General features: G+C 43.7%; 1 protein-coding gene across 13 annotated transcripts in view; it reads left to right on the top strand.

The window, feature by feature from the left end:
* Nucleotides 1-14,402, top strand: part of ADAM22 (ADAM metallopeptidase domain 22) — a 120,020-nt gene that overhangs the window by 41,865 nt on the left and 63,753 nt on the right. For all 13 annotated transcript variants that reach the window (XM_081931555.1, XM_081931549.1, XM_081931554.1 and 10 more), the window contains exon 4: nucleotides 6,209-6,275. In XM_081931555.1, coding sequence (XP_081787681.1) covers nucleotides 6,209-6,275 — 67 coding nt within the window. The remainder of the gene's footprint in view (nucleotides 1-6,208; nucleotides 6,276-14,402) is intronic.

Here is a 14,402-nt window from a genome sequence, read left to right as displayed (position 1 = left end):
GTGGGGCTGAGAGACTTCAAAGAAGTTTGACTGGCCCAAGGTCACCCAGCAGCTGCATGTGGAGGAGCGGGGAAGCGAACCCGGTTCACCAGATTACGAGACTACCGCTCTTAACCACTACACCACACTGTTAATCAGCCAAACGCCTGGTTGAAAGAAAATGTTTTCACCTGGCACCTAAAGATACGTAAAATAAAACAAAACACATAGTGAAGCATGAGAGTGCATGTACCAGCCAACTTCTTTCTACAAGGAAGGACAAGCACTTTAAAAATCCCTCCTCCTTGTTCCAGTAAATTCCCTTTCTGCTATGTTTGCAGAAAGAAAGAGCATTAATGGAATTACTTAGGAACAAATAGTCTTGTTAGGATATTCTTTGTAGGTCAGCTGACTGTTGGTGAAGGATTCTAGCTTGCACAGTAGGTTCTAGGCCTTTCCTGTAAGTGGATCTGCTGCAAGAGGAATGAAAGAGAGGAAATCCAGCCCCAGTAATGTCACAATACCTTCCACTTGCCAGCAGACCCACTTCTGGGAAGAGACTGGAATTGTGCTGAGTAACACAGCAGAAGCCATGTCTCCTCAGCAGTTCCTCTATTTCATAGTCACCCTTCACAAACTGATTCACTCCTTCTAATAGTGAAGTCATGGTGAGTGCTACCAGTATAGCCAGAAACAGGGCCAGTGAGAAAAAAGAGGGAACATGTTTGGGGGACAAAAAATACCCCGCTTTTAAAAACTAAGGGGGCTAAAGATCCCCCAAACAACCCACTGAAGACTCAGCATGCTCGGTACCACAGAATGTAGGATACCCTGCAACATTTTGTTGCTGGTGCTTCTTGCGTCTTCCTAGACATGTTCATTTCCAAGGCAGGATGGTAGATTAGATTCCCAAAACGCAAAGTTTCAGCTGCCCTTTTTGCCAAATTGGTGCTGGGGCAGGATGCAGAGAGCCATGGAACAATGTGGTTACATGAGTTTGATTAACATTGTGGAAGAAGTGTGTTTCTTTTTAAAGGGAACTCTTTAATTCTGTCACCAGATCTGGAGTTGAACTATGGCTGTTCCTAGAATTTTGTTAACTTTTATGTGACATCTCCTGGGGGTGGGGGGATATCTTTTCCCAGATATCATAATGGAGGCTGTAGGTTAGGGATAGGGAAGCTGTGCCCCAACACCCAATTTTGTTGCATTCCAGCCCCCATCAGCCCCAGCCAAAATGGCCAAGGGATGATGGAGGTTGTAGTCCAACAACTGGAGAACCATAGGTTCCTTTCCCTTGTTGCTGCTGTGTTGATACACTATAAACAATGTGGCACCAGAAGTTCTGAACCGAAAAGATAAGCTGTTTTCTAACCTAAAGTTGCATTGTGCCTGGATTTTTAATGTAAATGTGGTTCTGCAATAGATGCTGCCATTAGCCTTAGTTGTTGCGCATGCTGAATTCTAATCTAGCGTGTTTGTTGTACATAAATGATTGATGGTGGTTTACTCAAGATGCCGTGGTCATGTTCTGGAGTCTGCGGTTGGATAATTAGGATTGGCTCAGTTTCTTCTCTCCCAAGTCTGTGATTAAGCAATTAAGAGGTCTACTGTTTGCCAGGCGTGCTCTGGTCCATGGGGTCACAAAGAGTCGGACACAACTAAACAACAACAACTGTTTGCCAGTTGAATTAGAAGATTAGTTGTGGCTTTCTTGTATAACTTTTTTATGTCCCTTGAATGGACATTTTATAGTGGTGCTCATGATTTTACTCTTCTGTCAACCACTACAATATGTATCTTGAAGACATATGAAGAGAGAGGAATAAAGATAGGCAAGGCAACAGAGCCTCAGATTGCTTGGGGAGCAACTGAGGGAGGAACTGTGGGAAGGTGGGTAACTTCAGTCCTCAGAACTGCAAGTTCCACTGAGAAGAGTTTCTGTGTTCTCTCGGCCTGGCCTCCTGAGCTGTCTTTGTTCCCTTGAACAAAGAATTAACTTCACTGACAACATGTGAGTTTTGCTCATCTGCTCCTGACACCTGCTCCTGATGTATACAGTGGTGCCTTGCTTCTTGAACTTAATCTGTTCCGGGAGTCCGATTGACTCCTGAAACCGTTCAAAAACCAAGGCACGGCTTCTGATTGGCTGCAGGAGCTTCCTGCACTCAATCAGAAGCCACATCGGATGTTCGGCTTCCGAAAAACGTTCAGAAACCAGAACAGTCCTGGATTTGCGGTGTCCGGGAGCCAATTTGTTCAGGAGCCAAGGCACTGAGCCACAGCTCTTTCCACCTGATTGCTTGGTAAAAATTGAACCCTATCCTGCCTTCCAGTGTTCTGGCCAAGGAGTGCAAAGTTCCTGGGATGGCTGATAAAGGACTGAGTACTTATTTCTAAATTTCACTATCATACAATTTCATCAATATTTAATGTGCTTAACAGAGCCACCATATCTTCATCTGGAGTCTGGCTGAGGAGGCGTAAGAGTCAGCATGAATGCTGCTTTTCTGAAGATGAGTGCCATTGGCAGGGACATCCTCTTTTGCTCTGGAGGAACTCCTGGTACACTGGTGGAACACCCTGCTTGCATAGATGTATGCAAACACCGCTGGTGGTGTTTTGGGATCAGTAGGACTTGAAATGGGTGTGGCGTTCGTACAGAGCCCCCAATCATCTCACAGAGATTTTTATTTCTGACACAAACAAACTTTTATGGCATTCCAGAAGTTGTTACTCTTTACTTTCTTAGTCTTATTTCCCTCTCTCTATCTCTTCCACCTCCCCTCACTCAAGAACCCACTGCCCTAACTGTCTCTCTATTTCTAACTGCCTGACAACTGCTTCTCCCACTGCCTTTCCCAACCAGCCAACCCACTAAAACCAACCAACTACTCGGGCTAAGCCTTTTTATACACATGTAGGCTCCGCCTCCAGCTTTCCGATTGGTTTACATTTTAACCCTTTCTTTTCCCCCTGTACAGACAGGCTCTAAATGAATGGGCAAACACCACAACGGGGTGCTTCAGGGCATCCTTGAATCAGTAGGGTCCAAACGACACCCGCCCCGTTTTCATGACACACCCAGAAAAACTATCCCCAACAGGATTATTCTAGATTTACAAGAAATCTGACTACCTCACTGTTCTGCATTGATTCCTTTTACACTGTTCTTGTTTTAACCAAAAATGTCTGCCTGTGAGCCTAAAGTTGGTTTAGAGCTGTTGCACCTTAATATATATGTTGCCTCCTCCTTCACTACCACCACTTTCAAGCTAGCAGGACTTTAGGGTAGTCCTGCTGTCAAGCAACACTATTCCGATTTCAAGGGACATAAAAGAATCATGCTATTTGTCACCATTCAAATGCAAATGATTTCATTGCTAAAGCAAATCTGTGCTTTTATGCCACAAGGGCAAGTGCCAATTCTTGTGCATTTGCTTAGATTTTTTGTTTGCACCGTGAAGGTTAATAAAAGCCAATTATTTCCTTGTAACAAAAGGCTATGCCCTTTAAGTACAGCAAAAATGGCATGTGTGGCATACGATTCGGTTTTGCCATATTAAAACTCCTACTGCTGTTTGCCGTATGTTAGTGGCTTGCATTTTTGTTAGGTCTCCCATAAATCTTTGCAAGATGTTTGCAATATTTATTAAAAACTGGGCTTTTATCGTTCCACGCTGGGAAACATTAGCCTGCATCTTGTTAAAAACAAATAATGCTCCTATTGAACACAGAAAGCTGCTTTTATACTGATTTCAGACTATTGGCTCATCTAGCTTAGTATTGTCTATATCCAACAGGCAGCCGTTCTCCAGGCTTTCATGCAGGAATATTTCCCAGACCTAGCAGGAGGTGCCAGGAACTGAGCATGGAGCTTTCCGTATTCAAAACATGTGCTCTAGCACTGAGCTACAGCCCTTCCCCACAAATCAGTTCCCACCCCAGTTTGGTATGATGTGGCGGTGTTTGCAAAGAAGAGCCATAAAACTTTGGCAATGTGTTCTAGAAATACTTTTATTTGATTCATAAAATTCTTCTTTACTCTCAGCAGGGTTAAGAGGATGGTTTCCAAGTGAGGTGGGAGTTCTGCACTCTCTGTTTTGTATCAGTAAACAAGCCGTCAGCGGCACTAAAATAAAGCATTTGCAGGACAATCCTATGCATGCCTCCTGAGGTGTGTAAGTCTTCCTGAATTCAGTGGGGGCCTACTCCTAAGAAAGTGTGTACAGGATTACAGCTTTAAATTTGTATGGAACGCAAGCCTGTTCTGCTGTTTGGTTTTCATCAACACACCCAGAAATTGGCAAAACTAGTTATAGCTAGCCCTCAAATATATTCCTGATGCTCAAGCAAGGTATAAATGCATTCTGGTGCCAGGCAAAACCTTTTTTTATACCACCAGACGTTTGAATGATAAATTGCTCTTCCTTAGGTGTGGTCAAATTTTGTTTTGCTTTTTAAATGTATGTGTTGGATATGTCTCTGAACATGACTTATTGTAGATAGAAGTTGGCTTTCCTGGTGGGTTTTCTAAATGAGAATTGTGTCATGAGTCAACTGTATGATGCAGCAGCAGCAGCAGAAAAGCTAATGCTTTCCTAGGCTTAATTAACAGAAGTGTAGTGTCTGGTGGATCAAGGGAATTAATAGCGCTGCCTTGGTCAGACCACATCTAGAGTACTGTGTCCATTTCTGGGTGCCATAGTTTAATAGGAATGTTGACAAGCTGGAACATGTGCAGAGGAGGGCAACCAAGTTGATCAAGGGTCCGGAAACCAAGCGATATGATCAGCGGTTGAGAGAGTTGGGTATGTTTAGCCTGGTAAAGAGGAGACTGAGAGGAGATATGATAGGCATCTTCAAAGATCACAAGGGCTGTCATATGGAAGATGGAACATCGGAGCAAGTTTGTTTTCTCCTGCTCTGTAGGACCTGAACTGGTCACTTCAAGTTACATGAAAGGAGATTCCAACTGAACACCAGGAAGAATTTTCTGACAGTGAAACGAACTCCCTCGGGAGGTTATGGGCTCTCTTTCCTTGGAGGTTTTGAAGCAGAGATTGGGTGGCCATCTGTCATGGATGCTGTAGTTGAGATTCTTGCATTGCAGGACATTGGATGAGATGGCGCTTGGGGTCCCTTCCAACTCTATGTAGACCCATTTGGCCTCTTGACCTAAGGTTCCCCACCTTTTCTCTAATTAAAAAGTTGGTAAAGGGAAGCTTTTCATTTACACTAGTGTTTTCACCCCCTCTTATCATTAAATCATTGGATCTTGCAATGTTTATTACATGCTAAAACGACAGTGGCCAAACAGAGTTTGTTGGGCCATATACATTGTGTTTATATTAGTACCACCAAACTTTCAATTTAGCAACTCAGCGGCAGGTAGAATGGAAGGGTAGCACTGCATAACATGGAGCTGGTTACTGATGCTACAGACTTAGTTGCCCTTGCTCTGGAATTTCTCAGATATCTGCACTTGTTGCCACCTTTTCTGTGTGTATAACTGAGAATTCTATAAGCAGAATCTTTCCTCGGGACAAATAGAAAGATCACTTCAAAATGTGCGGACTTGCCAGAAACAGAAGCTCCTTATTTCATAGCTCTTAAAACAAATAAACAGTGTGAACAAATAGTTCATTGATTTCTCCCACACTGCCTCACGAAATGCTCAATCTCCCTATGAAAAATGATATTTAACTACTGCTTTAAGTAAGGTGAAAATCCATTGGAGCCATCTTGCTTTCTATACTTACCTGCTAAAATTAGTATGTTTTTATCGGAAAGAATTGTAATTGTTACAGCAATGACAAAAATAATGGGAGTGTACCTGAAACCTAGAGGTTCATATTATTATATAGTTATACATAGGAACACTGAAATGCTTGAGTTAGAAAAGAAACAAGTCATTGCTTTGTAGTGTTTGTTTTACTGTATTTTTTATTTTTATTTTTTTAGGTTTGATACATCCGTTAAGGGTTTGGGTTGTCTGCTATCTGCATCTCTTAGGTCACTGGTTTTTAAATCACTGGCAGCACCTTTTCAGCATAGCTACTTTTATTAAAAATGACACATTTCGAATGTAGCTTTGCTGGAGCTAACTGTCAAGCGTTTTTAGTGTGTGTGTAGGAACATTTGAGAAAAAGTATTTGCTTTTTAAACGCCAGTGTTTACATGCTGAGGAAATGTCGTATAACGGAGCACTCCTTGCCTGTCATTTCAGTGATCTGCTGTCTTCAGAATACCTCGAGAGGCACATTGAACACGGCGGAAAGATGGTGGAAGTAAAAGTAAGAACTTGCACCTTGGCATTTTTGTTATGAATATATTTTCATCTTGCTGCATGCGATGCGATTAAGCTGTCTTAACTTGGCTGCAGATGGTGCTGGTGGGGGAACACAGATTGGGAGCCGAGTTATGAAACAACCAAGTCACATTCAGTCTTCCAAAGCAGGGATGGAGACCCAAAGGGGGGATGGGCTCTTGCCGTTGCACATTCCAGCCCCACAGATGACAGAGCTTTCTGCCCGTGTATGCTCCTCTCCATCCAGGCAAGCAGGAGGCAGTTCAAAGGCGCATTCCCACCAAGACACATTTGAGGAGAGGGACTTCATCTCCCAGCATCCCTGCCCATTGGCCTTGCTGGCTGGGGCTGATGGGAGTTGGAGTCCAAGAGGCTGTGAAGGGCCACAGGTTCACTATAACTGGCTTAGAGCAAGACCAGTGAGGCCTGTGGCCAGAGGAAAGTTCCAGACAAAGAGGCCTGGAAAGCTGCTTTCGACCCCCAGGCCCAGGGTTCCTCACCCCAGTTCAAAAGCTTGTTTTTATTTGGCTCAGTATTATAAAGCAAGGCACCTGTGTTTTGCAATTCTGTCAGAATTGTGCTTCTGATGAAGTCGTGGCTGTCAGGACATTGCTGATTGCTGCTATACTCTAAGCAGCCTCCAGGTGGAAGCTGTATTATACACTGGCTTTCCCCACATCTTACACCCTCAGGTAACAGCAATAAACAGCAGGAAGGAAAGCTTTTCCACCCAGTGGTCTGGTCTTTTTTTTTTTTTTTTTGCTTACAAATGAGAAGTGATCTCCATAGAGGCTGGCTCCAGTGAGATTTGTACCTGCCAGATCCTTGGAACTGGGCACAGAGTTGGAGCCAGATCAACATTTGACATTTCTCTCAGTGACTCCTTAGAAAGGTGTGGCTCTTCACTGACAGGGAGGACCAACAAAGGCAGCTCTGTGGTTGGTGGCATTGAGTGTGGGGTCTCCACTGTCACAGGGGTCGAGTACTCTTTTGACAACCTGTTATGCCCTTCTCCAGGATCCAGACCCACAGCCCACTGAGCCCACAGTCCTGTGGGTCAGATTCCTCCTCCCTATATCCTCTGGGACCCTTCCTGGGTTTCTCCAGCTCTCTGATCTATTCCTCATCATCATCTGACCACCTTCTCCACCTTCTGCTTCTTCAGAGTTTCTGCGCTTAGTATTATGGATGCCACGGTTCAGAAGAACAATATTATTATCAGACATGGAGCACCTAGGATGGGGCTCAAAGATATTGATTGATTGATTGATTGAATTTATATACCGTCCTTATACCTGGAGGTCTCAGGGCAGTTCACAGAAAAGATCACAGTATATAAAATCACAATAAGAATATTAACCCAATAACACCCCCTCAAAAGAGCCACATTTTAAAAGGGCATAGGACAGGCTTCCTCAACCTCGGCCCTCCAGATGTTTTTGAGACTACAATTCCCATCATCCCTGACCACTGATCCTGCTAGCTAGGGATCATGGGAGTTGTAGGCCAGAAACATCTGGAGGGCGGAGGCTGAGGAAGCCTGGCATAGGATGTCAATCAGGTCAACCAATGGCCTGGTTAAAAAGGAACGTTTTTGCCTGGTACCTAAAGGTGTATAATGAAGGTGCCAGGCGAACTTCCCTGGGGAGAGCATTCCACAGATGGGGAGCCACTGCAGAGAAGGCCCGTTCTCGTGTTGCCACCCTCCTCACCCCTTATGGAGGAGGCACCCGAAGGAGATCCAAGTGGCAGCACAATACCACATCTTGTGGCTGCACAGCAGTGTGTGGGCTCGCCTCAGCTTTGGCTACTGAGGCTACAGCTTCTGTAGGTTCTGCTTCACCACTTCTACTTTATTGTTGTTGTTGTTGGTGGTGGTATTATTATTATTATTGGTAGTAGTACTAGTAGTAGTAGTAGTATACTGCTTAATGCCTAAATAGACTTCTGTGTGGTTTATAAAGAAGATAAACGAGTTGCACAAACCTTAAAATTATTATTATTACATTTATACCCCACCTATCCTCCAAGGAGCTCCAGGAGCTCTCCTCTCCCCCCATGCTATCCTTACAACTCCCCTTTGAGGTACATTTGGATGGGAGACAGTGACTAGTCCAAGGATCACTCAGTGAGCTTACCCCGCGAGTGAGGGTTTGAACCTTCTTCTTCTGGGCCCAACACTCTGACCACTGCCCTATAAAGATTGGTAATTAAAATATGCACACACACAAAATTGCCTTAAACAATGCAGCAATGAAAATAGGAGACTCGGGTCAAGAGACCAAGGCAATGTCTCTTATTAACACAGGTGTGTTAACAACTTACCGTTGACTATAATAGTGGGGGTGGGGAAGAGGGGTAGTGAAATTGGCAGAGAGAAAGCCTCCTTTGTGGCAACAGTGAGATGCCAGGATTTAAGAAGTGGCAGTAGCTGAAAGGCGACTGCCCTGGGGGCAAGGGACATAGGGAGTTGCTTTATATTGAGTCAGACCACTGGTCTATGTACCTCAATATTGTCTACATTTGACTGGCAGCAGCTCTCTGGAGATGATGGGGATTGAACTTGCGACCTTCTGCATACAAAGCAGACCCCACCCCCTAGCTCTGGGCTTCTTCCCCCAAGTAAGGAAGAGTTGGGGCAGCCATGAATGCCAGTTATGCCTCTCCAGCCTTTGGAAAGATGTGTGTTTTAAGTATGGATCCATTCAGTCATACATTTAAAGAGAGTCCCTGTTATGAATACAGCTTATGAAAATCTGATGCTAAGAAAGAAGAGGAATGGGCATCTGTTTCTCTCCGTCGGGCATTATACATAAAAGGTGAAAATCTAAACACTTTGGATCACTAGCAAGTCTCTCTCTTTTTTTTACCAAATTAGGTTCTGATTCTTCAAGGCATTCTAATATTAGAATACCTCTTTAGCATAGTTTAAAGACAATGCAGTGCATTTTGGCAGTTTTCGTGGCAGACACGGTATAGGAATGCTCAAGACTTTTAATAATAAATGTGGAGTCATTTGTGGCTGTATAGTGGCAGAGCAATAAAATTTTATAAGGCAGGGGGGAGATTGGAGGTGCTCTTTCCATGCTGACTCCATCCCCCTATTATGTGCTGGGGTCACTATGGAGGGACTGTCCTCACAGCAGTTTTGGGCTGTTCCTGATGGGAAGAGGGAGGTGGCATATGCGTCAATTTCTCTGCCTGAAATTTAAAGCTCCTTATAGGATTGCAGCTGGTATATTATCCTAACCTGTTTAAAGATGAGTCCATTTCTGCCTCAAGCGACACGGCAGGATCAATGAGCATCTCTCAGACTGTGAACCTGATCGCTTAGGGGGAAGCTCAGTCATCTCCAGAACCTCAGTTTATTGGCTGTCATCCAGTCCATTGTCTCATCAGGATGCTGATTAAGGACATTCACTGCCCTATTCAGGTACTCATTGCCAGGCTTAACTAAGGGGATGAGGAGGGGAGAGAGTAGACAAGCATGCTAGCTCTGCCTTCTGTCCCCATCACCTTCTGCAGGTTTGAGGATGACTTTTGTGTAGTGGGGAAGCCTCCTTGTGGGAGGTCCCACATAAGACCCTCCTCAGGTCCATGGAAACTACTCTGCTCTTGCAGAAAAGTCCCGCTTGAAAATACAGAAAGTGTAGGCACTCTCTTGCATGCTCTCAACTCACCTTATTTGTTTTTTTAAAGCCCATCAATGAATGCCTGATTCAGACTATTTTATTCTTTGATTTTGATTATTTAATAAGTGTACCACTTAATATATTAAAAAAGATCTGTACAAAAAACTGAAGCAACGACAGACAACTTAAATGAAACATTACAAAAATGCATATGAATATCAGTGCAAAGTTACATACACACACACACACACAGATATATATATATATAAATCGTTATAGTTCCTCACCTGAATTAAACCTGAAGGAAAGAAATTACAATGCAGCTGGTTCTCATTCGGTTTACCACTGTGTGGATTTACTTAGTCTCCTTATGCTTTCTTGTTACATCTGTCACTGCCGACTAGAGCTATAGCTGCACTCAATTCAAGTAACCCAATAAATCAGTTTATTCTCTTTCCGTCCATTTCCTCCTTTAGGGAGACAAACACTACAAAAAGTTTTGCGCGTGCCACTAAATTTCTCCTAGGGTTGCCCGGTTAGAATTTCAAAGCTCAAATTTCACTGCTTCACAGTTCTTTTGGCAGTTTGTGTATGCTCAGAGGGGCTTCCAAGCAGCGGGTATTTTGTGGTGGGATTGAGTCGCATTTTGTGCAGAAATCATTTTGTGAAAGTGTGGTTGATTGGAAGGCATTGTGCAGCAAACCCACCTCCCCAGAAGGCTGGACTTATTTCAATAAGGAAAGCAGTGGGAAAATGCACTAGGTTGAGACTTGCTTTGATGCAACATCATCTAACCTCCCTGCAGACAAATCAGAGTGAAGGCTCATTATTCCTTGCTACCTATGAATGCTTTATAAACAGGTGGTCTGAAAGTGCTCTTGCTCCCTGGACTTTTCTCTGTTTTAGAGCCGCTCCCACCATGATTTGCAATGAAGAAGGGGGCTGTTGATCTAACTCAGTGTAGCTGCTGTATATTGTGCAACGTGGCCTTTAATTCTTCACTTAAAGAGCATTTCCGAATTCAAAAGTTAGGTGGATGTCCTCCTCCTCCTCCTCCTCCTCCAATAATTCTCATTCACTAATTGCTTGTACGTGACAGCCAAAATACACTTTTGCATTGGAAGCTGGCTTTAGGGAGAACCAAATGGAAACTAACAAGAGGCTTGGCAGGAAGAAACTAAAAGGAGAGAGAGCACTTAGGACTATTTTGTCAGCAATATGTTGATGGCACACAGCTCTACTTCTTTACATTTGCAGGTGAGGCAATGGATGTGTTGGATTGTTGTCTTGCCTCAGTCATGGTCCGAGTGAGAGCCAAGCTCAATCCAGATAAGACTAGAGCACTGCTAGTGGGGATGATGGGAGTTGTAGTCCAGCAACACTGGGCGGGCCACAGGTTCACCCCTGGCTCCCAGATTTCTATGAGTGCCTCAGAATGGCGGAGGCTTGGAAAACCTTCGTTTGTTTTTGTTGTTGTTGGCCAATCCATGAAAAATCCCAGCAAGGGCACTTTGTGAGACCGAATGAAAGAGCGAGTGAGCAATGTTTGTTTTTGTTTTGAAAATCCGGAGTCTGATCTTGGGTCAAGTGAGCCCAGACTTTCTGCACCATTGTGATGATGCCGTGCAACAGAACAGTGGGATTATTGTTTTGCTGTATCTTTTGACTCCATTTTTAGATGAAGGCTTCTTCCAAAAATAAGTCAGCCACAACACAAGAGTATGAAAAACAAAACTACAAAGGATTGTTCGATGCATTTCAATAACCTGCTTAAAAAAACCAGTTATGGGAAAGACGACAAAAATAAGTTATGTAAGGGGCACATTGTTTTTGCACCATTTTTAAACAATCCAGTTGTTTGGGCTGCCAGGTATAGAATTTGTAAACCGAATCACATATGTATACAGCAAGGTGCCTATTTCAGTTCTTGTGTATTAAAGAGTGGCTATTTATTCTCTCTTGCAAATGGCTCATCCAAGCTTTGTTTAACTGTATTTTCCCCATGCAGCTTCTTAGATTGGAGATAAAGGTTGGAGGAAAATATATTTTTTTGGGTGGGGCGTTGCAGATGCCCAGTCTTTCCCCCACAAATCCCCCTCCCCTGCAGTCACATCACTTGAGGAAACATGGGTTTAGGAACACAAATTTGCCAAGACAACCCAGGGTCACAAGCCCAATTCACACTGCAACATAATTTGGCATGTAGGCAAATGAGTGGCAGTTGGTTTTGCCGTGGAAGAGATGACATCACTGTTCAATTGCATTCATATGAGACAAGGTGAGATCGAGAAAACATGCCTTTGGGTTGTTGTGCAGCTGCGGGAATGGTAACAAGCAGTTTTTGCAGGCTCTAAGATTTATTTTAGCACCAGCAATTGAGATGCATGCAAGGATACTGAAAAGCTTTATCTTCAGAATACCAGATTTCCTTGTTGACTGGCAAACCTGCTCTCATGCTAAGCTGTTGGGACTGAAACCAGTGGCACTGGTGTGGTTTAGGTGGGAAGAGGTACTAGAGAAACAGAAGCCCCTTCCACCCCTCCATGAGTCTGTCATATATTATTGTTCTTTCCTTTAGGCAATCTGGGATTCTTCCAGACTCCCAACATACAGTTGCAGCGGATCACTGTGGCCTTTTATCTCTCTTTGATTATCATTCTGTCATTGGGATTGCCACTGAGATAAAAGGGCTGCCGGCCTGAATAATCTGCACCAGTCCCCTTTCCTGTTAAGTATCCAAATCTGTTCCCTGCTGTTTCTTAAAAACAACACACTCACTCCGCCCCCGTCCCCCCTAGACATTCTGTTCATCCATCTATCAGAAACAAGATCCAAACGCAACAGCCTTGGCTAATGGTTCTGACTATATTCAAACAATGTACTAAATGGCAAGCATTGCCACTTTGGTGCCAGATGTGACAAAATACTTAAGCAAAAAAGGTACCTTTTTGACATACTCATAGGTAGACAGTAATCTTTGATGGTTAACAGGCCTGTGTGCATATTGTGTGCATATCTTCCGGGATGCTGCAATGGGGGCATATATAGTGTGAAAGGTGTAACAAAATTCGTATGTATGTAATTGCCAGAGTTAATTAATAAATATTCCCTTGCATTGGGGTGTAACTCATGGAGGAATTCAGTCATGTGTGAATTGTCTCTCAAGAAATGCAGATGTCCTCTTTGGCCATAGCCAAGTGGTAGAAAGTGTGCTTTGCATGTAGAATCTCTGCCATCACCAGATAGTGATGGGGGAAGACTCCCGGAGCGGCTGCCAATCCGGGTAGGTAATGCTGACGTAGATGGGCCGATGGCCTCGCTCAATGTTCATGGCACCTTCCTGTTCCTTTTCCCTAAGCCGAGATGGATGCACTATGGTAGAAGATGGTTTGCTGAGAACTCCTTGGCTTGTTCTTGCAACACATTCTTAGCTGCTTACATAATTTTTACCCTTCCCATTCTGCTTCCCAGTCACCTTGTATCTGAGAAGATTCCTAGACAAGGAATAGGTTGTGATACATCAACAGCTCCTGTAGGCGATGTTGTAAAATGCATTCTGCTCCGTAGATGTGAGGAACTAAACTAGCTGTCCTCTAATACTATAGTACTTTCAAAATGTCTGTTTATAGACAATGCCTTATTAATTTCTACTTCATGAAAAGGGTGTAAAAAGCAGCAGGCATTGTCAGTGTCAGAGCTGCACTTGATATTTAGGTGTAAAGGATCCGAAACCCGAATGGCTTGGTCTTCTCTGTTTTCATTATTCCTCTTTTGCCCAATCATGGTAGCACCAAGGTTTACTGCTTAACTATTACAGTGGTGTGTGTTTAACTTGTTCCATTTGTGCCAGGTTTCCTGCTTGCACAGTGGGATGGACACACCTGCCATGTGCCCCTAAATCCATTTGGGGTTTCCTCTCAACCCTCCAGAGCAGATTTGGGAGGGTGTAAGGTGTATGCCGGGGAAGAAATATCTGTTGCACAAGCAGAAATCCTTGAAGTGACAGAATGAGTTGTTTGGATACCACCCATTGTCATCATTATTGATTATTAATATATCAGAATTAATATGTATAAACTAATACACACACCTATGTCTATAGCACCATCAGGAGGCATACTGCTTTACAAAATTCAAGAGGATAGGTCCCTGCCCTGAGGAGCTTACAAGATAAAATTTCTCATTGCGGAAGCAACCAAGGAAAGGAAGATGGAATAAACAGGAGAAGCAGCATGCAGTCGCCTTTAGGGCCACCTCAATAATATTCCAAAAAGCCACCAAATTCTGCCAAAAATCTGCCAGATTCCACCACAATTGCCCCCTCCAAACCTCTTTTCTCAAACTCCATCTCTCCACAGCCCTCAAAGGTTGGTGCAAAGACTCCTGGGATTACTAGCCTTTTCTCCCACTGTTTACGTGCCATTTTTGCATTTTTCGTTCTCTTAAGGCCTTTTTCGTCAGTTCCTTTCTTCAATCAAATA

This window comes from Podarcis melisellensis (genome assembly GCF_964234715.1).
Source record: "Podarcis melisellensis genome assembly, chromosome: 12".
NCBI classification, from domain to species: Eukaryota; Metazoa; Chordata; class Lepidosauria; order Squamata; family Lacertidae; genus Podarcis; species Podarcis melisellensis.
This window is presented reverse-complemented; position numbering and strand designations above follow the sequence as displayed.